Below are 26,768 nucleotides of genomic sequence, written 5' to 3' on the forward strand. Positions count from 1 at the left end.
TGGTTCAAACACATGTCTCGATGGTGTTAGATAGATTACCAAAACGTATTGTGCAATTAATACAGGAGCTGTACATTTAATCAAAATAAAAAGCGAATGTTCGGCGTACGTTTATGTTCTTGCTATTGTTATTCAAAATTATCTATGGGAACATAGTTTCTTTACAAAGCTGCAAATTCGATCTGGATAATTCGAAGATGCGGATAAGCGAGGCTCTACTGTACTTGAAATCAAGTCTTCCATTAATAATGTCTAAGGATGTTTCGTCCATTTATTAAAGTTCATTTTATAAACATAGCAGAGCTTTGATTATTCGAAATTCGAAGCTACTGCAACTGGCTCTGTTTCGGATAAGCACAAGTTCGAAACAGCAAGTAGACAGTCAATTTCTCTACATCACCAAAACGGTTGAAGTGTTGAAAGGTATATCCATTCATGCATGGTTTTTATGCATAGTTTTATATATATATATATATATATATATATATATATATATATATATATATATATATATATATATATATATATATATATATATATATATATATATATATATATATATATATATATATATATATATATATATATATATATATATATATATATATATATATATATATATATATATATATATATATATATATATATATATATATATATATATATATATATATTTTCTTGCAACTACTCTTAAAGTGCAATGATAATTTCCATTTTTTATTTACACCCTGAAGTCCCCTGCACTTACCGTTTGCACGGTGTATCGGATTTTGGCGCTCAGGCAAGCCGAGTAGATGGGACCTATTCACTGCCACTTGCTAAATCCAAAATTAAGAGAGAGAGAGAGAGAGAGAGAGGGAGAGGGAGAGAGAAATCAAGAATTGGGAAACTTAGATAGTTCGGTTAATTGAAGCTCGGTTGATCACTGCACTTCTCTAGTCAAAACAGCTCAGTGGGTAGCATATATAGATGAAAAGCTAAGGGAACATTACAATATATTTTTGAAAACACAATATTTGTTTATGATCGTTTAAGAGGGTTAAGTTGAACACGAAATAATTTCTCGTTTCGGATATGCATATTCTTTGATAAAATGTAACTTCGCTACATTTGTAGCGAACACCTGTTCATTTCGCTATCCGGATCATTAATGAAAGGTTACAAACTTTAGACCCCCACTTTTTTTTTTTTTTTTTGCTCTAATATAAAATAGTGTAGTTAGAAACGTTAGATTCCTTTTTATAGCCGACCATCTTTTAGTGATATGATTTTCTTTTTTGAATTAATTTTTGTTGTACATTTTACATTCTTTTTTTTTCCAATTGGCTATCTGAAGAGAATAGCACATAGACTCTTTAGCACGACTGCTTTTTTCCAAAAATTTTCTTTTTATTATCGTGGTCCTTCGGTCAGTCGTTACTCCAGTGGCTAATTGTTTCAAAGAGAAGTGGAAGAATTAAAGAGATAGTCCTCGGAGTAACCACATATTTCTTAGCATTTAAGAAAGGTATTTGGAGACATGAGAATTTATTTGTTTACATGTCAAAAAATTAAAATTGTTTTAGGGAATATTCATCTTTTGTATTTTCATTGCAGTTAGTGGCATTTTATCTTCTGACCCAGAAGAGAACCCTTACTGGTGGGATGCAAATCAAGTGTAAGTTCAGTTCGGTATAGGATTAAATATTAGTTATTGTTGCTTATCTTATTTATTGTTATTTGTGTGACTTGGTGATGCGTAGTTAGTCACTTTTCTTAAGCATTTTTCTACTGAATTCGTAAAAGGCGCCACTCTTTTGAAACACAATTTTCGCACTAACAGTATACAGTAAGCAGACTTGTTAGGGGCGCATTCAATTCTAACAGAATGTGATCTAATCGATTACGATCAAGTGTTTCTACCAATGGTGCAACCAGAAATTTCCGTTGCCCTGCCCAGAAGAAAATTTCTCGTTACGCTACTGGCGGAAAGAATTCGACGCATTGAACAAAATTAAGTTGAGTGAGCTCCTTATTACAGAATTTCAAGTCCGACTCGAGCGCATTTGGCTCGTAACCAAAAGCTTTTTCGTCCGAAACCCAACCTTACAAGAGGCAAGGTGGTCGTTATGACCTTAGCAGACATCAAACAGAGAGAGCAGAGGGTTGCTTCACAGCTTCCACCATGGAACTGGTTTCTGTTTGGTTGTGTTTGTACGTCATCAGTAAAAGTTTTCTTAAATACACGACTTTGTAAAAGACAACAGAACGCACACTAAAAATACAAAATGTATAACAATGTTAAAAAGCACAAACTTGTAAAATATGTACTTCGGGGTACACCAAACGATGTGATATAATCGTTGTAAAGACATCCGACGAAAAGTCCGACAAAAACTTTTGTCGAATGTCTTTATATCCATTAGTTTACATAAATGGTACTTAAGCTTTTCTCACACGAGGGCTGCATCTCACACGAAGCTGAATCTCGCGGGCTGAAACGCAAATAAACTTTAAATATTTTTAGAAAACATGGAAAAACGGAAAAAGTAAAGATCACTAATTACGAATCAAGAACTGTTGTTATCCTTACAACATGCTTATTTTATCGATACAAAGTTTTCATTTGTTTTGTACCAATTTCTGACTATTTGGCTTCAAATTGTCAACAGTCATTCGTGATACCAACTGAAAATGATCATTGTTTTGGAAGGTTACGGAATACATTTTTCAATTCGTAACGTTTATTCGTTCGTTTCACATGAATCAGCTTCACGGGCCACATATGACCCACGGGCCGTTGGTTGGGCACCGCTGGCATACATCGTTTGACATTGAAAGAGACGTTTCTTGCAACCAGGGCTGCGGAGTCGTGGAATCGGGAGTTGGACTGATTTTGGGGTAAATGAGTCGGAGGCTTTCAAGTTTTAGGTTTCGGAGTTGGTCATTTACTCTCAGAGTTCACAACTCTGCCAGGGCAATTGTCTGCTCTGCAAATTTGTCTGGCTTTTTTCTTCTAACTTCCTTCTTCCTTTGAAGTACAGTGCTGGTAAAAAAAAAAAAAAAAAAAAAAAATTGCTTCACCCTCGCATTTTCACAAAAATGGGATTATGTGAGGAGCTTTGGTCGACCGATTCACGATGAATGTATGTGAAATTCTGCAAAACTTATAAAATAAACATTTAACAGCAGAAATCCGATAATTGTTTGCATAGATAGGAGCTGTTTCCGGGCCAAGGCAAATTGTTGACCCCATGCTCATTTTTTCATTTCTGAACCTGCGTGTGAGTTTAGAGAAAAAAAAATTACTTAACCCCATGTCAATTTAAGTCTAATGGCAGGATAAAGGTTTTAAATTGTTACTTACCAGTTTTGCCCTATGGCACGGAGCAGAATCATCCTGGAAAATGACGTTTGGAATTGAAGTAAAGTGATCCCGGATAGTAGGAAGCAGTGTCTCCTCCAAAATGCCAATATGCACCTGAGCGTTTACTGTTCCTTGCACAAAGTGAGGCCCACCAACTCCTTGAGCAGAAATACATCCCCAAATCATCTGGGATACGAGATGCTTGACTGTGTGCTGAATGCAGTCGGGATGATATTTCTCTCCTTTGCGGCGCTGGTGATGCAATTTTTTTTTACCACCATTGTATTTTTCGTTATTGTGAGGCAATCAACGACAATGAAACGGAATAAATTTTGTCTTTAGCATTCAAAAACGTTGAGGTACGACTTCAAATCATTGCTGGTGTCAAACATAGTCGAATATAGTCTGCCACTTCTATTCTATAAAATTATCTGCATTTGATATATTTAATTTCTTTAAAGAGGGATTTTTTTTTCTGTGCCTCATGTATTAATTTCGCTTTCGTTCTTTCAGATTTTTGCCATATTGTTCAAGTGATTCTTGGAGCGGAGCTTCGTATTCATCCAGAAAAGGTAATTAGTGTTCTATTTCAGTTGCTTACATTTTCTCTTTCATTATTTACATCTATTTTTTATTTATTTATTTATTTTTTAAATGATAACTCACATTTTTTCACCTTAAAGTGATTGGTGCAACTTATTTGCGATGTTCTGTAAAAGTTACTAACGCTTTTTTTATACATCTCTCGTCTATATAAATATTTTTTAAATAATTTCACATCTGAGGTGCAGTGAAGGCTTGTAAAGGGGTCAAACGACCATGGAAATCTTGTTTTTTAAGTCATATTGCTACTCCTATTCTGATATTTTATACAATCATATGATTAAGTAATTATATTCAGATATTCTTAAGAATCCTAAAGAGTCCAACTACCCCCTCCTCCCGGAAGATAAATTTTGACGGCGCTAATTAATATTTCTAATATTGGAGAGTCTTATGCTAATGATAACTGTTTGTAACATCTCTTTATACGTTTATGTGTTATCAGAACATCGAATTTTAGAAAATCCCGTCAAGGTTGCACACTCTCATGCTCCAAACTAATTTTTTTGCCAAACTTCATTAGAATCTTCCGAAAGGCCTTATGTGAGCCACACACAGACATGGTACACTAAGAGCCTCTAGACTCACTAAGACTAACACAGTCAATCTACAGACATACACACACACATTCATCCTTTCTGCTCAAAGGCCAAAACATCAATATTACTATGGCGTTGCGTGGACATTATATTCAAGACCGTTTTCAGTAGATTTTGAAAACATAATCGTTTGCTTATATGATTGCCTGATGGTCCCTTAATTTAATTTTAATACACTGTAAAAACAATTGAGAAAAAAGAATATACAGCTAATGTGCCCAATTTCTAGCAGCAACATATGTTGCAAAAAATCGGATTGTTTTCTGCTAAAAGTCAGTAACCTTCCTGAAATTATCCTGGAATCTTTCTAAATAATACAGAAAGCTCCATGGTTATAGCTAGTCATGTTTCTAGAAATTTCACAGGAAACTTGAGTAAGTTTTTAGTAATAGCTTGCGCCTATCGGATTTACCAAGGAAGCTCCAAACGCATTGTTTCAACCATGGCCAAAGCTACGACAGAATTGCAAGTACATACTAAGCACTTGCTTGGCAATTCTCGTCAAGTCTTAATTCGCTCTCATTGGGACCTTAATACAGCTGGACGGACCATAATTGCTTTCGAAGTCGATACATTTAATAAATACGCTCGGTTAATCTTTAAACTGGTAGTTGAAAATATTTTTTCACAACAGTGAGAAGTCTAAACGATGTGATTTAATCGATGTAAAGACATCCGACGAAAGGTCCGAGAAAAACTTTTGTCGAATGTCTTTACATCCATTAGCTTACATAAATGGTACTTGAGCTTTTTTCATGCAACTTGTAATAATTTAAGAAACATTTTAACAGATATACTCAACTTTCACAAAAAATAGGTGAAAACCTGTGAAATCCCGAAACTTTCAATGGAAATCATTAGTAACGTTTCTGAACTTTTTTACTGTACCTTCTTTTAAAGCATTTCGTTTTAAGGACATCTGACTTCTGAATTGTGAACAGTAACCTTGTGGATGCAAAGTGGTAATTGCATATGGATAGCTTTTACCATAAACTATATCTTTTTTTTTATTCGTCATCTTTATTTCTCATACAACAATGAAAATATTAAATTTACCTGTCTTACACGCCGTTATTATTTTATCAAATTTATACTTGCATACGTATAAGATGCAGCCTTTCTTTTTAACAGGAGAATTTTCATTCCTTGGATCTCTAATAGTGATTGAAGTTATCAAAGATCTGCTGAACAAAGGACTTTTTTCTGCGGATATGCTTCTCCTTGCGGGTAGCAGGTATGCCATATGCTCTATAACTACCTTTTCTCTAAAAGTATGAGGATTTGTCAATTTGTTATTATGTGGGGTTAGTTCGAGTAAATGAAAACAAATTTTCAAAATTTTAAATTTTGACCCTTTCGTTTGGAATAATTCCGAGACAAAATTTTGTCCATTGCATCCAAGACTATAATCCATGAGAGTAACTGGATATGACAGTTTTGGTTTCATTACTATTTGCTAATGAATGAAGTCCTGTCTCCATTAACCCTAGAGACCAGGGGGTAAACAGAAAAGTGATTTCATTCACCTTGTGGCTATGTAGGCAGATAACTGTGATATACACAGCCAGTTTAGAGGCTTAATAAGTTTCTCCACAATGATACTTAATTAAAAAAAAAGACAGATCATGACATTTCAGAAAAAAAAAAAAAAAAAATTATATAAAAATTTTCATTCAGCTTTAAATTTATTATTGCTTATGACAGTGTATCTGAGGGTGGTCAATACATGATTTAGTTTTTACAACCAAATTTAAGAAGTAAAATGTCTGGGAAGGATCCTTAGCACTACACAAACGATGCCCATATACAGGATGTCCCAACAGTGACCGGTCACTTTTAAAAATCAATAAAAACTAAACGGGTGGAGATAGAAAGACGCGTTTGTTGCAATAAGCTAAGGACAACAGTAAATTTTCATACATACAAACATAAAAAAATAGTTACAATGTTCGCCAATAGATGGCGCTGCAGGTATTTAGAGCAGGAGGCTTCAGGTGTGTCTGGCTGAAAATTTACTGTTTTTTCAAGCATATTGCAAACAAACGGTGTATTTCTGTCGCTGCCCGTTTAATCTTAATATTGATTTTTCAAATATACCAGTCATTATGGCGATTTTACAGACTGCGTTTTCTTTTATACCTTTTAAACTACCTGTAGCGCCATCTGTTGAGGAACACTGTAACTAATTTTTGGTGTTTGTATGTATGAAAATGTACTGTTGTCCTTAGCCTATTGCAACAAAACGCGGCTTTCTATCTCTTCCCGTTTAGTTTTTATTGATTTTTAAAAGTGACCGGTCACTTTTGGGACACCCTGTATCATCACTTCACCGTCTGCTTTGCTTCTGTTGAAGAAATGCCAAGACAAGAAAGTTCACGTGTAGCTCTTTCCCAGTAAGGATGTATAAAAATATTGAAGCATGAAACTCTTATTGCTGCTTCGCTTAAGAGTACTGAAACAGTGCCTTGGAAAGAATGTCTTTTATTTTTTACCTAATCAATTCATAGTATTATTCCAATTGCAGTGCCGGTGGAACTGGAGTGTTAATCAACCTCGACCGGGTTTCAGATTTTTTGAGGAACCTCAAGTCAAGGATCGAGGTGCGGGGTTTGGCCGACTCTGGATGGTTCCTGGACAACGAGCCCTACCAACCTCTGGATTGCATGGACCCGCAGACATGTGCTCCAGTTGAAGCTATTAAACGAGGAGTAAAGTACATACTTTTCTTGATTTATTCCCCTCCATGTTAAATACAGTAGTGAAATATCTATTTAATTTTTTAGTTTTAATCTGTATTGATTTTTGTGTTTACATAATACACCTTCAAATGAAAGTGACTGCTGATGCTATGGGAGGCAGCCAGTAAATCAAGGAATCAGTAAAAAAACATAAAACGTACACAAAAATGCCTTTAATTCGGATCAAGACTCACGAGATGAAATGTATAATGCGGATGTTGCTGTTTAAGGATTTTCATGAACCAATTTGTATTTCATTGTTTTGTTCCCCCTTTCAAGGTAATTCCGCTTTACCAACAATCTTGTAATGGGCCAAAGCACTTATTGGCTCTATCTTCAAACTACATCTCAATTTGTAAGTGTATCTGGATTTCATTTCTACTTACGCCTTAAAAATGGTTAACAGGATGTTTAGAGCTAAGGAAGACCCTTATAGAAACTTTGCAACAGCTGTTCTCCATTACGTGCATCATTATTGTAGTGTTTTTATTTTATTCGTTTTGTTTCGTAGACATGAAATACGCAACAAAGATGAAAACTTGTTATTTCGCTAAACAAGATGCTCATATGCAAGACGTTGTGTGAGAGATTTTAGTTACTAAAAGTTTTCGTTTTTGTTCTAGACTGTGGAATGGGCAAGTACCGAAGAGATGCCAAATGCAATACACAATAAGTGATGTTTGGAGGTGCTATTTTGGATACAGAATTTACACAACGCTCCAAAGTAAGATGTTATTAATTATCAAAACTTCCATCAAAAAATAAACATTTAGCTCTGCTGATGGAGCGAGCATACTAAGGAGCTGTTCTCAAATGATGTCACGTTTTGAGGGATGGAAGGGGGGGGGGGTGTGAAATTGTGATATGGGGATATAGGGGATAAAAAGAAGTGTGATATCATGTATTCTTTTAGAGGCTGTCCATAAATGATGTCACGCTTTTTTTTTTCAACTTTTTTGCCCCCCCTTCTTTTTGTCACCAACTGTCACACTTCACCATACTTCTCTTCATTTGTCACATGTCATGCTATTTTAAGTAAACCTATTCAAATAAAAAAATGCATGATGTCATATTTCTCAGGGGTGAGTACCTAGGGCGGGGATCATGACGCAGGCTGCGCCATTGAAATTTTTAGGGGGGGGGGGAGTTTTAAGGGGTACTTTTCTCCTTTTTGAGGGAGTCTTGTTTTTTGTGGAGGGTCTTTGCGACATTGAGGGCGGAAATGCGCCTTTGCTCATAGGATGGGTTACCCCTGTATTTCTGGTTACCCTCTTCCCATAAGCTGTCACAATTTCATGTACCTCCCTTCAAAGCGTGACATCATTTTTGGACAGTCCCCTATGAAATACAGCGTGACATGTGACAAGGAGAGGGGGAAAGGAGAAGGTTGTCAGCTCGTGACTAAGGGAAAAGAGAGAGGAGTTAAAATGATGAAAAAAAATGTGACATCATTTATGGTTAGAGAAAATCTACATTTATCACAGTTGATTGAAAACGCGTACTTAATAATTCCAAACTATTACACAGCTGACGGATGGTTTTGGAAAGCAAATGTTAAAACAAAAATACATGTACGATAAAATAAACGTCTGAATGAAATTATTACTATCAAGTATAATTTATTGTTTTAGTTTTGAATTGGAGCACTATTTAAAGTGAAAGCCTCTTTTATAGACTCTTTATGAAAAATTATGTACTGTTGACATTAAACCAACTTACTCTGTTCAAGGTGAAATACGTTATCAAGTGAACCCAATTTCACAAACCCTTTTACAACCAGTAGTGTGAGCTTCAAAATAAGCAATTGCGCGGTCCTGATGTAAAACTGAAATCAAGAGTGATTAGCTAATGATGTTTACATGTTTGGGACACAGTAGATTCCTAATACTAGAATGGTTCTTTATTCACACAGGGGACCTTGATTAGTATATGGGACGATGTTTAATAGAAGGTTAAAATTCACAGAAGTAAGCTTCCTTTTCTTTCCTTGTGAATCAATGTGGGGTCAAAAGGAAAAGTGAAGGTCGAAAAGCAGGAAAGGATCCATACTTATTGACCCACACTTAAACCATACCGTCTCAACAATATGACGTATTGCCTCTTTTCGGTAGAAGTTACCAGAGTTGCCTAATTCCTTAGTTACCATCGAAATGTGCACTGTAAAAAAATTCCGAAACGTTACTGGTTATTTCCGTGGAACGTCTCGGGATTTCAAACGTTTTAACCTAATTCCCCGTAAAAACAAGTATCATCGCAAAAAAGGTTCCTGAATCGCTACAAGGTGCACGCGTGCAGACTTTTCACTGTTGGGGAAAATATTTTTAGCAACCAGTTTAAAGATTGAATGAACGTGTTTATTTAGTGTATCGGCCTTTGTTTGCTTACGGCCTGTCCAGATTGACTAAGCTTCCAATGACAGCGAAAATGTTAATGGATAGCTGCAGCTTTGCAAGACAGGAATTGCAGGCAAGAGATATGCTTAGTTCCTTCTTGAATAGCTTAGTCCGTGGTCGTACTGATTAATATGGAGCCTTCTTGGTAAATTGGGAAGGTTCTAATCAATTACACTAAACCTACTTAATTTTTTTAGAAGGTTCTAGAGACATGACTGGCTTTAAGAGGGCAGATTTCGCACGTCTTCATAAAGTTTCAAGGTTAATTTCAGAAAGGTTACTGACTTTTAGCGGAAAGCGTTTCTGATTTTTCCAAGATATGTTACTGGAAGAAATTGGGCACATCAGCTGCCTGTTATTTTTCAGGAACGTTTCTGAATCGTTTTTACAGTGTAGTGTGGTTTCAGTACCATGAGCTCCTGCACTGAGGGGAAAAATATCGAAACTTTCCTGGAAAATAATGGACAGCTAATATTTTCAGTAAGTAACATATCTGACAAAAACCGGGAAAGTTTTCCGCTAAAGGTTAGTAACTCTCTGATAGTAACCCGAAACCTTTCTGAAAAATTCAGAAACCTTCTCAATCAAAGCCAGTTATTTTTCGGAACTAACTCAGGAACCTTTAGAGAAAATTTATATATGAGGTAGTAAGAAGCAAAATGATGTAAGTGGCAAAATAAAAAATTTAGAGATAACCTGCACAAATGGTAGGTGAACCTCTCCTCTGTCTTGGGGTAAGAGCAAGAGATAGTACTAATAGCCCTGGCAAGTGCTGTTATACAGCATGATTTAGAAAAACTTTACAATGAAAGCCTTCCTAGGACCTTATCTTTAAACGCGTTTTACTCAAAACTAGAAAATGTTTTTTTTTTACATCCCTTTGAATCTCACTGCCTCATATGTATTAGCTTGGAGCTTGGCACCTTCCTAATTTACCAGAAAGGCTCCTTAAACAAATATGGCTGATGCAAAGAAGGAATTGCAAATAATTCCTTCACAGCTACACAATATCTGGAGACTGCACGACATTATTTACTGCTTAATACAAAGTACAGCTTTTGCCGGTATCGACGTGAGAACCACTCCATTTTCCCACTATACAGAAAGAGGAAGACCTCCCCCCCCCCCTCCCCACCCTCCACACACGCAGTTTCTTTTTCTGTTATACCACTTTTACCGGACCGTGTAAATGAAAAAAAATCTGCGAAATATCGAACGACACTGCAACGTTTTGTCTTCAAAGTCTGGATGGTGTTTCAGGTCCTGTATTCGTGTTTCAGTGGCTCTTCGATGAAGCACAGATGACTGCTGACAACGTTGGGGCCCCGGTGTCTAAGCCACAATGGGACTACATCCATAAGATGGGTAACGACCTGAGGACGTCCCTGGAGAACGTGACGTAAGTTCAGTTTAAGGATGATTTCATACCAGTATCGGTTGTTAAATTATAATTGTTGTATAATAATATAATGAATACATTGTGTATATATAATTTATATCGCAATTTTTGCGCGATAGCAACAAAATAGTACGTCTGCCGCCACAGATTGTTGTTATGGATACAAACAGCAATAATTTATGTTCCACATGATGTCATTTAGCATCAACAAATAATGTTCCTCTGAACAGAAATAATTTTTAATAGTGGAATAAAAAATGTCAATGCGTAGAAAATCGGCGATAGGAGTGCATGTTAATTAGATGACAATCAGTGCAGAACTATAGAACAAACATCAGTACTGTGTTCACAAACAAGCTAGATCAAAGCAAACAAACGGGTTGCCGGAACGTTTGTCATTTTTGGGGATTTTCTCAGAGAATAAGAAAAAAGTCAATCAATACTATATTCGTATTCGCTGCTTGCTTGGCCCCGATTTGTCCCTGTCCAAGCCAAGCATGTGATTGACGTCGCCAGATGGTGCATTTCTTCGTGACATCTAGTCTTTCTCGCGAAAAGTTCGAAAGTTTCGTTTTACTATCTCATTCGCCAACACGAAAGTGATTTTTGGCAACGAAGTAGTCAGTTCTCGATAACTCGAATATTCTTTTACCCAGAAGTTTTCATTGGGTGCCAAACATTTGCAGAAGATTGTTCTGGGAACTTCCTAGAACTCGAACTGCCAATTACTGGGCTTCAAGTTATAGTGAGTTGAATTATAATAAAGTAGAGGGCACTACTCAGACCCAGAGTTAAACGGAGTGCCCATTATGAAACCACGCGACGCGAGTTTTCTTTCTTTCTTTCTTTTTTATTTTATTTTATTTATTTATTTATTTATTTTTTTATGACCAGCTCAAGTTCACCGGGTTGTACGATTTTTGGCTACTCATCGCTTTCTTGATTTTAACTTTTTTATTTTGTCCTGTGCTCCTAGAAAATGCAGAGGAATGAGGGTGTCAAGAATAAGAAGGAGTAAGAGCATCATTTTACGTCACAGTCTATGACAGTCAGTTAAGAAATCATGTTTTTTTTTGAGGGGGGAGAGGGAGGGGCGAAAAGGGTTTTTAATCATATACTATATGATTAAAAACCCTTTTCGCGCAATCAATGCCCGTTTGGTGATATGAGAATCGAGTGGGCGGAGCTTCAAAGGGTCATTGGTTCTACGTAATGATTTACCAGTGACGTGGGTAGAAAATCGACGACTAGGTTTTTGTTGCTGTCGCAATAAGTGTGGAATCAACTTAAGATTCAGTGAAATGCTACATATTGTCTTAATGTTTACGGATTCACTCTAGCTCAAGAGGATATGAATGATAATTTACTTATGAGTAACAGTAACGACTCCAAGATACTTATCTATTGTCACATCAAAGCAACAGTAGGATATCTTACTGTTATTACTGGTCTTAGATGTCTTACTGTTGCTCTGAGGCGACGATATAAAAAAAAGTGCATTTTGATACCTTTGATGTATGAAAAATATCTTAACGGTCCGAAAAGTAATTTATCTTGTTAAGAAAAGAATACTTGATTGTTTTACTGTTATTAAGATGGAATCATTCCATGAATATGAAAGGTGAAGTATACTCTGTGGCATCTATTACGCAATCAAAATAGCAAGTATAATACATGATATACTCTATAAATAACACATTATAAAATTATATTACATACATTTTTTCTATTTCCAGGGCTGTTTTCGCTCCATCCTGCATTTCACACATGGTTTTATCAAAAAAGTAAGTATTGAATTACGAAACTTATTTTTTTGCACAGTTTCCTAAGAAAATAATAATTTCACTGGGTTCCTGAAACATTTTCAAGAAAAAAAAAATTGTTAAATTAAGTACAAAGAATACAATTGTATACAATTAAACAAAGCGAAAGTTACATTAAAGTGGCCGCTTAACTGAGCAAGCAAAACTTTGAAAAATATTTTATGACTTTTAACCAACTAATGTGCACAAAACCATCCAAAACCATTTCATGAAATCTAATTTCGTGAAAAATAAATTAAAACAAAATAAATTTTTAAATAAAAAAAAAACGATTTTTTATAGTTAATACGTCAAGGAAAGAAGAAACCTAACCAGCTACAGCTTCAAGGCATTTCAGAAGTAACTATTTAAATATAATATAATATACGTAGAGGAGAACTGGGAGCAATGGTACAGCTGCATTTTCATGATGAAATAAAGAGTGAAAAATTATTTATCTTGCTTGTCCAGTAAAAGTAGCAGATTTAGGCTCTAGATGAGCTACATATATTGGATAAGTTGGATTTTTAGGGGGGGGGGAGGGGGCATTAAACGCAGAAATACCATTCCGTCTGGGGTTTTTTTTCAGAATATCTAATCGTAATGCATCTTTTCCTGCTTCAATTTTGCATGAAACATTTGACGGAACCTTTTTATGAAAAGAAACACACACACACAATAAAAAAAAGGAAAAAGAAAAAAAAGAAAGAAAGAAAAAGAAGAAAAATAAAGTACATGAAAGGGGTCGTCCAGAAATGAAGTCATGCTTGAGGGGGAGGGATGTTCTTGAAATTGTGACAGTTTGTGACAAGGGAAAGGGAGGAGGTAACAAGAAGTGTGACATTGCAACAAAGGGGATGAAAGGTATGGTGAAGTGTGACACTTTGTGTCAAAGTAGAGGCGGAAGGGGTGGGGGGGGGGAGGTCAAACGTGTCGAAAAAATAAATGTGACGGAATTTATGGACAGCCCCAAATGCAAATCGTCTTTCATTTCACTTGATCACACATTTGTAAAAAATTTTTAATCTACCTCAGATTTGTGCTTCATGTACATTGATTGCTGTTTAGTTATTTTCAAAAACCATTTCAGAGACTGGAGGCATGTAAAAATCAACAAAGTGTCACTGCCGCAAGCGCTCCGTTGTTGGGAACTTCAGTCCCACGAGCACAATCATCATCATCATCATCCTCATCATCATCTGTACGATCCACTTGCGTCGGACTCGTTACCGCACGATGCAACGAGGTTAGTATGAGAGCCTAATAACTTTTTTCCATGCATTATTCATTTATTACTAGAACGTCGCCCGTCAAGGTATGACGAGTGAAAATTGCTTCTACTCTTCTACACTTGAACGAAGCAATTGCCTGTTTAGTGATATTTTGATAGTTGAAATTCTAACCCTAACAGCAGTGGATTAACCCAAAACTCCGGTAGATAGCGTTCATTGTTTTCGTTTCTTCATTCCCCTGAAATGATAGTTTTACTAGTAAAACAGTTAAGTTACCGGATCAAGTTCAGTCTTGTCACAACAAAGCCTTTCCCTGCATGTTAACATTACCAAAATATTTTATCAAATTATCATGCCGTGACGCAAGTTTCATTTTTGAAGCATGCTGGCTACTCGATGATCGGCTCATCGGCTATTACTTATATGGGGATTATTTTTTAAAAGAGCAAAAAACTGTGTTACAAGTGATTAAATAAAACAACCAACACACTTAAAATCAAAGTGCAAAAACATTGCATACACAAGTTTAGGTTGTAATGAAGCTCTTTTTCAGTGTTAAAAAAAAAAAAAATAGCTTCTGGATGTTAAAAAAGGTTTCTTTTTTTTCTGAGAAACACGTGTCGACAATATTTTCGCAACTGTGCCTTATCTACTTTGATATTTTTATTTACTGTTTCTACAATGCAAACTGTTTACTTCTTCTGTGTTGTTATAAAGAGTGATTATGGTTGAAGTTACGATTTTAAAACGCTCTGATTTAAAAACCATCGTACAGAATGACTCGATACTGTACCAGAGCAGTCGTGACGCCACAGAAATTTGTTTAAAACGCGCGTGCGCACGCGCGCGCGCACTCACACACACACACACACACACACACACACATATATATATATATATATATATATATATATATATATATATATATATATATATCGCACACCTAGTACAACACTGCCACATCTGCAAAAACTACTTTCGAGAAAAATCAATTTAAATTAGCTCTTTCTCGGTCTGTTCAAATTTCCTAAGCTCAATGAGAGCTAAGTCTCTATATTCCATAGCTTTGCAGAATTTGCTAGTACAGTCGATTAGTGCTGCAACGCGATTCTACTTACGGGAAATGGCTGTCAAATTTTAGAGGTAACGCGAATTCCTCACCCACAACACGAAAATTTTTTATTGAATAATTTCGGAAGAAAGCAGAAGATTAATTCATCACTCTATTTTGTTTTATCTCTATTTCTGATGAGTCTCCTACCGTGCATCATGCGGTGTCAGGGGAAGACATAACTGTGACTGCTCAGCATAAATGGATCTTCATACTTTAAGTTATAAGTCCAATTAAGTCATCTCAGAGCATCTTGGAGGCCATAAGGAATAGCCCAGCTCTTCCAATAAATTTGCTGCCGAATCGAATATACAGGGCTTCCCGTGCACACACAGAGTGTCGTGGTGTGGTGCTTCATCTTGCTGAAAGTAGACAAGACCCTTCTCTGCCTCAATATTAAAAAAATAGAGGGAAAACATATTCCTCTAACATGTCACAGTAGACTAAATACACACACTACAACTATTATTTATTGTATTTTCTATATGACTTCAAAGTTTTTCAAGAAACGGGTAGCAGGCAATCCACCACTCCACTTATCTAGTTACTCAATAGGTGGTGCCACTTGTCGTTGTTTTCAAATTAAACCATTGTGCTTCATGAGTTTTGCAATTTTCCAATGTATACTCATTTTCTCGCTTTTGGATTTCAGCCCGAGCAGCATGATCGGCGACATGCCGACAGCTAGCTTACGTATCGGTAGTCGGCGGAAGTCAGACAACAACTCAACCGAAAACGAGCCTGACTCCACGGAGCTCTTATCCTTAGACAAAGAAGAGAGGAGGAAACTAAGGAGAAAAGAAAGAAAACGGAGAAGGCAGAATAGAAACAAAAAGAGGAAAAAGAACAGCAGAAAAGAATGTAAGTATCAAGTCCTCTTCCTCCAGCTTATTATAGTTATGGGCATTAGTGATATTTTAAAGAATGAAGGCGTATGAAAAAGTAATAAACTAAGCTATTTAGTATGGTACACAAAAGAAAAAATACTAAAATCCTTTCAGGTTTTCGTAGAATTTTACAATTAATAGCAGCAATGCTGCCCCCCCCCTCCATACATATATTGGTGTTGATTACATACAAATTAGTCCAAAAAGCATGATAGAAAGTAAACAACCGTTGTGGAAAAAAGATGAATTAAAAGAACATGAAACCTATTTTATTGACTTGGGATATGAATGGCATTGAATATGCAAGATGGTCAAAATGGTTATGGTTCCTGACTATAGTGCTATAATGCCGCTTCTGAAACTGTATAACTACTTCATAACTTGCTTCAGTGTGGCGGCCCCAACAAGTGCATCAATCTCCCGATCAAGGGCCGATTTCAGGTCTTCCAGTGAATCACAGTGTTTTCTAAAGATTCTGTCGTAAATATAACCTCATAAGAGGTCTCACGGTGTTATGTCGTCCGCACTGTATGGGAGTCTCTCTATCCCTTGCCCGTGAATTTCTCTGCATCTGATACAATCAAACGCCCACCAAACTGCGTTTCAAGCCACGTGAAGATATCAACAGTTCTCTAGGGACGAGTCCCACCCACTCAGCATTAACCAACACGGCATGTCATGTTGAGACGGCCTCAGATCGTCAATGAATATCGGTTTAATTATCCTCTTCTTCGATGATATGACACATCAGACTAAGACCTTTGGATACAGTAGTGAGACGACATTGAGAAAAGTATTTTCCGTACCCCAATGGCACTAGTTTTGCTTGCGCCTTTCGGAAACTGCTTTATGACACTATAGTTGAGGACAGTAGAAATTTCGAGCATCTTGGGTTCAATAGTTTACATGTTCTTTCATGCTGTCTTTTATCAGAAGATGTCGTTAACTTTTGATCATGTTTCTTGGACCATCCTATATCTCGTGTACAATATTTATAAACAAATTAACAGAACTATTTTCGAGACATTTAGAGTGACTCTAAAAGCAGACTAGGAAAAAGCAGATAGACTGTATATAAACAACAAAGTGTCAACTTTTCCGTTTGTTTATCTGAGCCAAACTGTAAGATTTAAAAATTACATTGCTTTTTTAAAAATTATAAATGCTCTTTACATTTTGATTCAGTGTTCTTTTTTTAAATTTTAATACATATTTTTGTTTATCTTTCTTTGTTTTTCTACGTTTAATGAGTTCATTTTAAGTATGTGTTTAAAACTATAGAAATCTTTAAAACTAGCTTTCTCAACTCTTTATGTCTTCAGCTAATTTATAACTAACTCAACGTGGCTGGGGCGGATCTAGAGGGGGGTTCCATGGTCCTTCCCAAAGCCTTGTGATTGTAGAAAATTTTTTAAGAGGAAAAAAAAGAACGAAAGTATTATGAGAAGATAACAAAATTTAACGTATGTGTTTTACTTTAAAATAAATTTAGGTCTTGTGAGAGAAATAAATCCCTCTCCTCGAAACAGAACTATTATTTCCAAAATTTTGCTATATCGTTTACATCAATTCTTGATTCCAACTTTAGACACTTGGACAATCTCTAAATATTGCTGTCCTCAGAAGACACCTATTGCTCACGAGACCAAAGAGAGCCTAAATTTGCGTTTTTAAGGCTTTAAATTCGAATCTTTTCAGGAAAGAGCCACTTTTCTCATGCTCCTTCACAAATGCCACGAAAGGTAATCCTAAATTGCATTTTAGGATTTCAATTTGGAAAATATTTCATCGGAGATTAGCTTACTCTGCTCTTTTTCCCTTAACTCGACTAAAAGTGGATTAAATGGCCTTTTTGAGGCTTCTATTACAAACGATGTTAAATAGGACTCCCCCTCCTCCCCAGTTTCACTTGATGAAAGCTTTAAAACTAGGTTTCTATTAGGAGAGCTCACGAATCTGCTTTCCTTTTCTCTAATACGTCCAAAAATAGCTTTAAGTTGAATTTTTAGAGCCTTAATGGCCAAATATTTCCAACCTTCACTCTCCCTTTAATGTCAGCAAACCTTGTCTAAAAGTGCATTTTGAGGCTTGACAGCAGAAGGGCTAGAGTAGCACCCACCCCCTCTCCTAATTTCTCAACATATAACGGAAGAATATTTTGGTTTCTAAGCTTTACTTTCAAAAAGTATTTTTTTGGGTCAGCACCCGAACCCTGATCTTTCTTCTGAAATCATCAAAAATAGCCTAAGTGCGTTTTTAGGACACTCACTTTCAAAAACAACTCGGAAATTTCAATTTTGAAACGTTTTCGAGAGAAATTCATAAATTCACTCCCCTAACCTAAGGTCTCTAAAAATAGATTAAAATTGAGTTTTTAAAACTTTATTTTAATAAATTTTCTGGGGAGTTCGTTCAACAATTTCGACGGCCACTCCCAAAATGATCGGCTAGCTCCACCACTGCAACGTTGATCGTTGATCGTTGATTAACACATTTTAACCCTGTGAATTCAAAAATAGCGAGTTTAATCAGTTTTGCAACTTGAAAATTTGAAATTAATCGAACAAAATAAATAAAGAGCGAAAAATGGGAAAGTAAAAGAAAACATAATTCAAAAAGGTACTTTGAATTCAGGTACGCAGGAAAATTTAATACTGAGTCATTCCACGTCAACTGACCTAATTTTTCCAATCGTCCCCACTCGACCATCTCCGAATTGGATGAAATTTTATAGAGTTGTAGAGATAGATGCCTTTGACACTAAACTATGCAAATTTTCAGTTTCCGAGATCCAAATCCTGAGGATCTAGAATCTCCCAAAAAAATGACCCAAAATGGCGGATGACCTTTTTGTGACAAATTGTCATCTTTAGCAAAAGTTTGCAGAAAAAATTATCATCCTGGAACCCTGAAATTTTTGGAGCTTAAAGTACAATTGCCTGTTAATACACTCATTTATTTTTGTGAATTTGAGCTCATTATATTTTTTATAGCACGCGTGTAAACGTGTGAAAAAGCGCGGTGGTGAAATTTTTTCCTGGATTTTAGGTTGTCATAAATCTGAACAAAAGTAATTCAAAGGTTCGTACTTCGTGATTATATTGTAAAAACACTTGGTTTTAATGGGTGACACTTCCAGAGCTTAAATATCTATTTTCTAAAAGTTATTGTCATCCAAAGTGGCTATTAAAACCGTTCAAGTGAAAAATAACCTACTTTCAAAGCGCTGTAGCTCAAGTTTGTCACCTTGCATCTTTGCGTTTATACCATTAGAAAGAACACGTTTTTTCCTATCAAAATAAGTTTTTTCTTCGATGGTGTTCTTTCGAATAAGGAAAAAAAATGAGCTTCAAATTCTGTCTGTCGTACCGATTTGCCTCGTTTAAGGTCAGGTAGTGGAAAATTTTATCGCACTGGAAGTCTGAAATTTTCGGAACTTAAAGTACTTTTGGGTGTAAATGCGTTCTAGTATTTTTGTGAGTTTGAGCTCATCAATTTTTGTGTAACACGCATGCAAAATCTTGACAAAACGCATTGGAGAAACTTTTTCGTGGGTTTTAGAATGTCATACATTAGGAACAAAAACAATTCAAAAGCTCGTACTTGGTAATTCTATTGTCAAAATACATGGTTTTGATGGGTAAAAGTTGCAGAGCGTAAATATTGATCTTCTAAAAGATATTGCCATCTAAAGTAGCTATCAAAATCGTTCACGTGAAAAAGAGCCAATTTTCAATGCGCTGTATCAAGTTTGTCACCTTGCATCTTTTTTTCATTTATATGTTATATCACTAGGGGGGTCTACCCCCTGCTTGCTGACGCTTACCAACCCCAGAAGATTGCTTCGCAATCTTATTTTATTTGCAAAGATTTAAAACGTCAATTAAAAAGAAACAGATTAAAAACGCATTATGTTTGGATCAGAAAGCAGGGCACTTGCCAAGCCGTAATGGCTAAGGGTCTCCTGAGCATTGCAAGACTGCAGTTTTCTACGTTTGAAAAGTCGCTTTCATATTCGTGGTCTCTAGTAATATATTTTGCTCTTTAGCTCGGGACTTGAATTCGGTTGAGCCTAAGATTTTTCGTTAAAATCGAAACCCTTAAAGTTTGTGAATAACAAGGAAAAAATATGCGAATCGAAAAGACGTAATTATGGCAACGTCAAATAAAACATGAATAATGTTAATGGAGATGCGATTCGCAACTCCAGAGCTCGAATACGCTACCTTGCGGTGATTAACACTATTACCGAAAAAGGTAAAACATTCCATTCCACGTGTATTCTTTGGGGTAAATTACAAGATTCAGACAGTTTGTTGTGTAATCTAATTACAGAAAAATAGAAAAGAAAGCTTCCCACAAACACGATGAAAAATTACTGTCATTCACTAAGCGTCAAAGCAAGTAATAAGTTACGACATTTGTTTGTTTTATCTTTTTCATCCACCATTAAAAAGTAGCTGCAGCGTCCCCTATAGTTTATTGAAGTTGCGAATTATTCTAACTTGAATTTTAAAGGCTTAACTTTTTTCCTTTAGAATCATTCTATTCTATTCAAGAGTCACAACTGACTACAACTGTATTTATGTCGAGGACTGCATACTAAGTGCCTTGCCTCCATTATTTTATATACCGATAGATGGCAGCACCATCACCGGATCGAACAGTTAATGAGAATTTAGAACTAGTCCAAGAGCTAATAGCTACCTGGTACTAGCACCCCCAGAGGTATCGTTTCACTTGGAGGACATTGAGACCACGGGCATATTTAACGTCGCCCAGTCCCCTTTAATGACGACGGTGGGTCTTCGACCAGCGGGGATCGAACACGAGACCCTCCGGCCCCGAGTCCAATGCCTTACCGATCAGGCTACCACGGCCCCTTTGGAGATAGAAACTAAATTTTTCGACCATAGGTCGAGTTAGATCTGGAGTAAAAAAAACCGCTCTATTCAGTAATGTCAAAAAGAAAACTGGGACAATTTGTTCGTTTTTTACTGATAGATTTAATGTAGAAAGTAGTGACTAAATTTTAGCTAAGCCTAAAAAAGTTTAAGTTAAAAACGCAAATAACTCCCGCTGTATTTAAGTTAGAGCATTGAAACAAATTTCGTAGAACGTGGAAAATTTTACCCTTTCCAACGATATATACTATCAATGTGTGCAAGTAATTTTTCACACCTTTAATAGGCAATAATAGCCAACTTACGCGAAATGTTTGCTTAAAAAATTAATTACATAAAATAAAACCCCAGGTGCACACCCCCGGAGTATAGTGCCTAGAAAGAGCCCTTTAGGCACTGTACTCCGGGAGCAGTCCTAGAAGGAGCCCCCCCGGGGAGTGCCCTTCTAGGCACTATACCCGGAACTCGAAGTAATTTTGTACAAAATTTCAAGGATGTAGGTGCTATGGGGTCTCCTGGACGCACGCCCACCACAGACTTTCTCTCAGAATTTCTTTGAAACCTTACTTTTATTTACTATAAAGAGATGAGAAAGAACATATTTTTTCCTATAAAAATCAATTTTCTTTCCGATGTTCTTTTTTCAGGTAAGCATTAAAAATGAGCTTGAAATACTATTCGTCGTTTACGAGAAAATCTAGTTCTAAATTAAATAAAGAAAGGTGATTAACATCGAAACCGGTGTATAGTGATTTTGCAACTGTTATTAGTCAGAAATAGTTTTTTATTTATGTTTTAAAACCTATTTTGCAAATGAAATATGGTAGAAACAGAAAAACATCTTGTTTTGTCTGGTGTGTTAGTCTGTTTTCAGAACAGGATGTTTTTCTGTTTCTATCATATTTAATTTGAAAAATAACTTTTTAAAAGAGAGGGAAAAAAACTATTTCTGACTAATAACAGTTACAAAATTACTATACACCGGTTTCCATGTTAATCACCATTCTTTATTTAATTTAGAACTAAATTTTCTCGTAAACGAGGAATAGTATTTCAAGCTCATTTTTAATGCTTACCTGAAAGATCACCATCAGAAAGAAAATTTATTTTTATAGGAAAATATATGTTCTTTCTAATGGTATAAACGAAAAGAAGATGCAAGGTGACTAACTTGTGAGCTACAGTAAATAGAAAATTGGCCTTTTTTTTTCTTCTGTAAACGATTTTGATAGCCACTTTGGATGGCGATATCTTTTAGAAAATCAATATTTACAATCTGCAACTTTTACCCATCAAGACCATGTATATTGACAATAGAATTACTAAGTGTGAGCTTTTGAATTATTTTTGTTCAGAATTAATGGCATTCTAAAAGACAAACAACTAAAGTGACAAACTTGAGCTACAATGCTTTGAAAATAGGCTTTTTTTTTTTCACTTGAACGGTTTTTAGCAACTTTGGATGACAATATCTTTTCGGAAATAGATATTTAAACTCTGCGACTGTAACCCATTAAAACCAAGTGTTTTTACAATGTAATCACGAAGTACGAACCTTTGAACTACTTTTGTTCAAATTTTATGACAACTTAAAATCCAGGAAAAAATTTCCCCACCGTGCTTTTTCACGAGTTTACATGCGTGCTATAAAAAATATAATGAGCTCAAATTTACAAAAATAAATGAGTGTATTAACAGCCAATTGTACTTTAAGTTCCAAAAATTTCAGGGTTCCAGGGTGATTAATTTTTCTGTAAACTTTTAGTAACGGTGGCACTTGATCACAAAAAGCTCATACGCCATTTTGGGCCATTTTTTTGGGAGATTCTAGATTCTTGGGATTTGGATCTCGAAAGCTGAAAATTTGCATAGGTTAGTTTCAAAGGCATCTCTACATCTCTATAAAATTTTATCCAATTCAGAGATGGTCGAGTGGGGAGCACTAGGTCACTTGACATGGAATGACTCTATTGTAATCATCTTTTTTTTTTCTTTTCTCTCTTTCTTTTTTTTTTTTTTTGAGCTTTTGTTTGCAGTCTTTGCAAATTACCAATTATAGATGGAGGGACATATAAAACACCTTCCCGGGACCAGGTCCTTTATCTCCTGACCATATTTGAAGTCCTAAAATGTAAGTCAACAATGGCACAGTTCTTTTTATTTTTTTACGGTGTGTTAGCACTTTTTGCATATCTAAGCTTTGTGTTGAAATGTACTACGTATGACTGAAAAAACTAGTCGTGTACATTCTTTAGTTAAATCTATGTCAAGTAACTCAAAAAAAATTGTACAGTCTGAATCCATCGAAAATTACAAGTTTCATTAGGTTATGTGTTGGTCATGCTTGATTTAATACATTTCCAGTTGGTTTCAACTTCATATATAGCTTAATATTTGAGATATATTGGCTGGTCAAGTACTGACATATTCATGTTTGGATGCTAATCGCCAAATTAGCATTTAGCAAACCCCTTTATAAAAGCTTCCTTCATTTAAACGCTAAGTTCATTTTCAGTTTTGATTTCATTAAATCGTTTTTTACTGTCCTTGTAAATTTTGTTTTGGACATAAAGAGTTAAAATAGGTATTACGAATGTCTAATGAACTGAATGACCCATACATAATGCTAAATCTCAAAATTATTAATAATTTTCTTTTTACTGTAAAAATACAGATAACAAAGTTAATCCTAATTTGTATTTTTACAGTGAATTGAACATAAATATTTCGAGATTTAGAGTTACGTATGGGACATTTCACAGTCAAACACTTATGACCCTTACATAGAATTGAACACAGTAAAGCTTCGATAAATCATCAACCAACTCCGACATCCTCAGTCAATTTTTTCTTTACAATATGTACTTCTTTTTCATAATTACTGTACATTGTATCTATCAGAGTTTTCTTAGTCTTTCTCAGATAATTTATCGAAGTTTTAACTGCCCATGCACAGTGAATATACTATAATTGATATTGATTATCTTGTGAATCTTCCTCTTTTTCTTTCTTTTTGTTTATATTCCTAAATATATTTCTGTCAACAGCAGTTATGCAAGAACATCTTGTTCTAGATTAAATAATCTTAGGGGTTGAGTTCAGTATTCAAGACACGCTTAAAATGACTCAGGCAAATTATTCATTTCAGACATTACTACAAAAACAAGGAAGAAGGATTTGACATTCACTGCACCCTTCAATCTATTCTAACACTGTTCGTAGAGCAAGGAAAGTGAGCTTTCGAAAGTCCAACATTATTCAATTACAGTGAAATTTCCTACAACGAATACCAATACAACGAAATTTCCGTTTCAACGAACTACATTTTCAGTCCCTATATAACTGCCATTACATTATTTGAATTCCATTACAACGAAATTCCTGTTACAACGAACAAAATTTGCGGTCCCTTGAAGTTCGTTGTAACGGGATTTCACTGTACTAAAAAAACAAACAAAAAAACAGGAAAGTGGAAATTGGCATTCACTGCACCCACAACTCTGTTCTGAAACAGGTTTAGAGGTAGAAAGACAAAGGAGGGCTCTACAAAAAGAAGGAAGAAGGATTTGGTTATCTGACGGGGATTTGGTTATCTGATCTGATTGGTTATCGGACCCTTTATCTGTTCCAAAACTGTTTGTAGAAACAGGAAGGGGAGCTATCGAAAGTCCGGCATAATTCAACTAGAGTACAAAAACAGGGAAGTAGGATTTGGCATTTACTGCACCCATCAACCTGTTTTGCAACAATTTAGAAATGGAAGGGGAATGAGAATTATTAAACACAATGCCGATTGTAACATTTTTTTCGAAGCTTGATTTTTTATAATTTCTTGAAAATGGACAATGAAACAATCTGGCGATTGTAAGCACTCAATAGCATCACGAAGGTAACCTTACTTAAATCAACACCAGCACAATTTTCATGAGAACTCACTAAGAGGCAAAAGCAGCACTTAAACTTGTGTATTTAAAGCAGCTTTATAAGGATTAAAAAAAAAACACTATAAATTAAAAAATAGCAAATATTTTCCCATCATTACACTGAGTAAATGTTACAAGTGAAGTATAAAGTACAATTTCTGCCATGCGTTCCTCCACGACTTGCTTTGAATTGTCTGTCGGTGGCATTGTCCATCTAAATTTCACAAACCCGCATTGATGTGATTGACAACATGTTCAATTTCTACCTCGAGTTTCACTATTTGGGGTTGGCTGAAAAAAACTCTTTATTGTAAATGAACCCACAGAAAATAATTACATCCAATAAAGTCACACAATCGGGCAGACCAGCTTTGGTCACCTTCGCAAGAGGGAACAGCTCAAAATGTTAACCATCTCTATGTCTGGTCCCCATTGAGAGGGAGGACTCGGAATGCTAATCAGTTTTTGGTTCCTGCCCCATCTCTAGAGAGGACTCCGAATGCAGTCCATCTCGGGTCACCATTGCGAGAGAGGATTCGGAATACCTAGACGACTCGGCTAAAAAGTGTCGCAAAATAACACATAAAACATCAACTTGGAACATTTCCCCATTGTAATGCTGCAAAATTCAGTGCCATTTTGAAAAAAACGAACCTTAATTGTCATATACCTTGAGCTTACAATTTTGTATTTAGCTAAGTCTAATGGAAAGGGGAAAATTCAATATGCATGTCATCATTACTCTACTGCTGCTATTCCTTCCCATCTACACTTTCTTTCCTTTTTCTTTGGCCAAAACAATCGCCTTCTGTCTATCCCCGCTACTCTCTGTTTAAAGTGAGGAGCCGTGACAAACGTCGCTCTCTCTTTCCGGAAGATCTACGGGTGCGGCATCGGTGGACCCTTCACGAAGACCTCTGCTACCATTGGCTGGTGGATGACTGCACCTGGCCCCAGTGCAACCGAGCATGCCCAAGACTGCATGACCCTTTCACCGGTGAGGAGCTGGACTTCATAGAACTGCTCAAGTCCTTTGGCCTCGACATGAGCAGTGTGGCCAACGCTCTGGGCATAGACCTGGTCACTCTCAACGACATGGACCATGACACGCTGCTGCAACTCCTGACTCAACAGACCAATAAGTAGCTTCCAGTGTAATGTTTCAGCACAACCTTCCACAAGTAACAACATCCCTATTTCCAGCCAACCAAATTCCGATGTTTCGTTACAGCTTGGCATAAACTTCGTGAGCATCAGGAGTGCGTGAAATGCTACACTTCTTGAAGATATGCAGCCTGATATATAGTCACGTTTAAATTGTAACATAAAAACTGCTCTGCAAGGAGACATAGACTTACAAACTCTGGTAGTCACAAGTTATTTGTGACTTATTTTAAAAACTCTGAAGCGAAGCAGAGGTTTGTCTCTTCAAGCAGTTAAGTTATTTCCGGTAATACCTCAATTTCATCAAGAACTTTTGATGTGGCTGCCTAAAGCTTATTTATTGACATTATATTATCACCAGATAACTATGGTTTAAAAACGTTTTACTCATAGTTATTGGAAAACAAAACCCAGTGTATTTGCCAAATGTTCTAATGTTTTAAAATCATTTGACGTTGCCTATGATGTAGTGTTCATTCTAATTTATCGTTAAAATCTATAGCTCTTTCATACATATAGTAAATATTTCAAATATGAATTTTCCAATCTTTCTATAGATTAGACAAATATGTAGACATAATTTCACTAAACAACCTGATTACATACTAGACTTGTACTCAATAAGTTGTGAATACACTGCACTCTGGTATGCTTTTTTAAGAAGAAC

At 35.9% G+C, this 26,768-nt stretch overlaps 1 protein-coding gene across 1 annotated transcript in view; it reads left to right on the forward strand.

Annotated features, from left to right (window-relative positions):
- The window catches only part of LOC129227767 (palmitoleoyl-protein carboxylesterase notum1-like), a 96,574-nt gene extending 70,054 nt beyond the window's left edge, over positions 1–26,520 (forward strand). The window contains 10 exon segments of the mRNA XM_054862374.1: positions 1,597–1,657; positions 3,860–3,918; positions 5,680–5,782; positions 7,073–7,261; positions 7,910–8,010; positions 10,940–11,078; positions 12,815–12,862; positions 13,971–14,126; positions 15,876–16,084; positions 25,776–26,520. Of these exon segments, the coding sequence (XP_054718349.1) occupies positions 1,597–1,657; positions 3,860–3,918; positions 5,680–5,782; positions 7,073–7,261; positions 7,910–8,010; positions 10,940–11,078; positions 12,815–12,862; positions 13,971–14,126; positions 15,876–16,084; positions 25,776–26,083 (1,373 nt within the window). The 3' untranslated portion in view covers positions 26,084–26,520.
- Positions 26,521–26,768: the final 248 nt, after the last annotated feature.

This window comes from Uloborus diversus, chromosome 8, assembly GCF_026930045.1.
Source record: "Uloborus diversus isolate 005 chromosome 8, Udiv.v.3.1, whole genome shotgun sequence".
NCBI lineage: Eukaryota > Metazoa > Arthropoda > Arachnida > Araneae > Uloboridae > Uloborus > Uloborus diversus.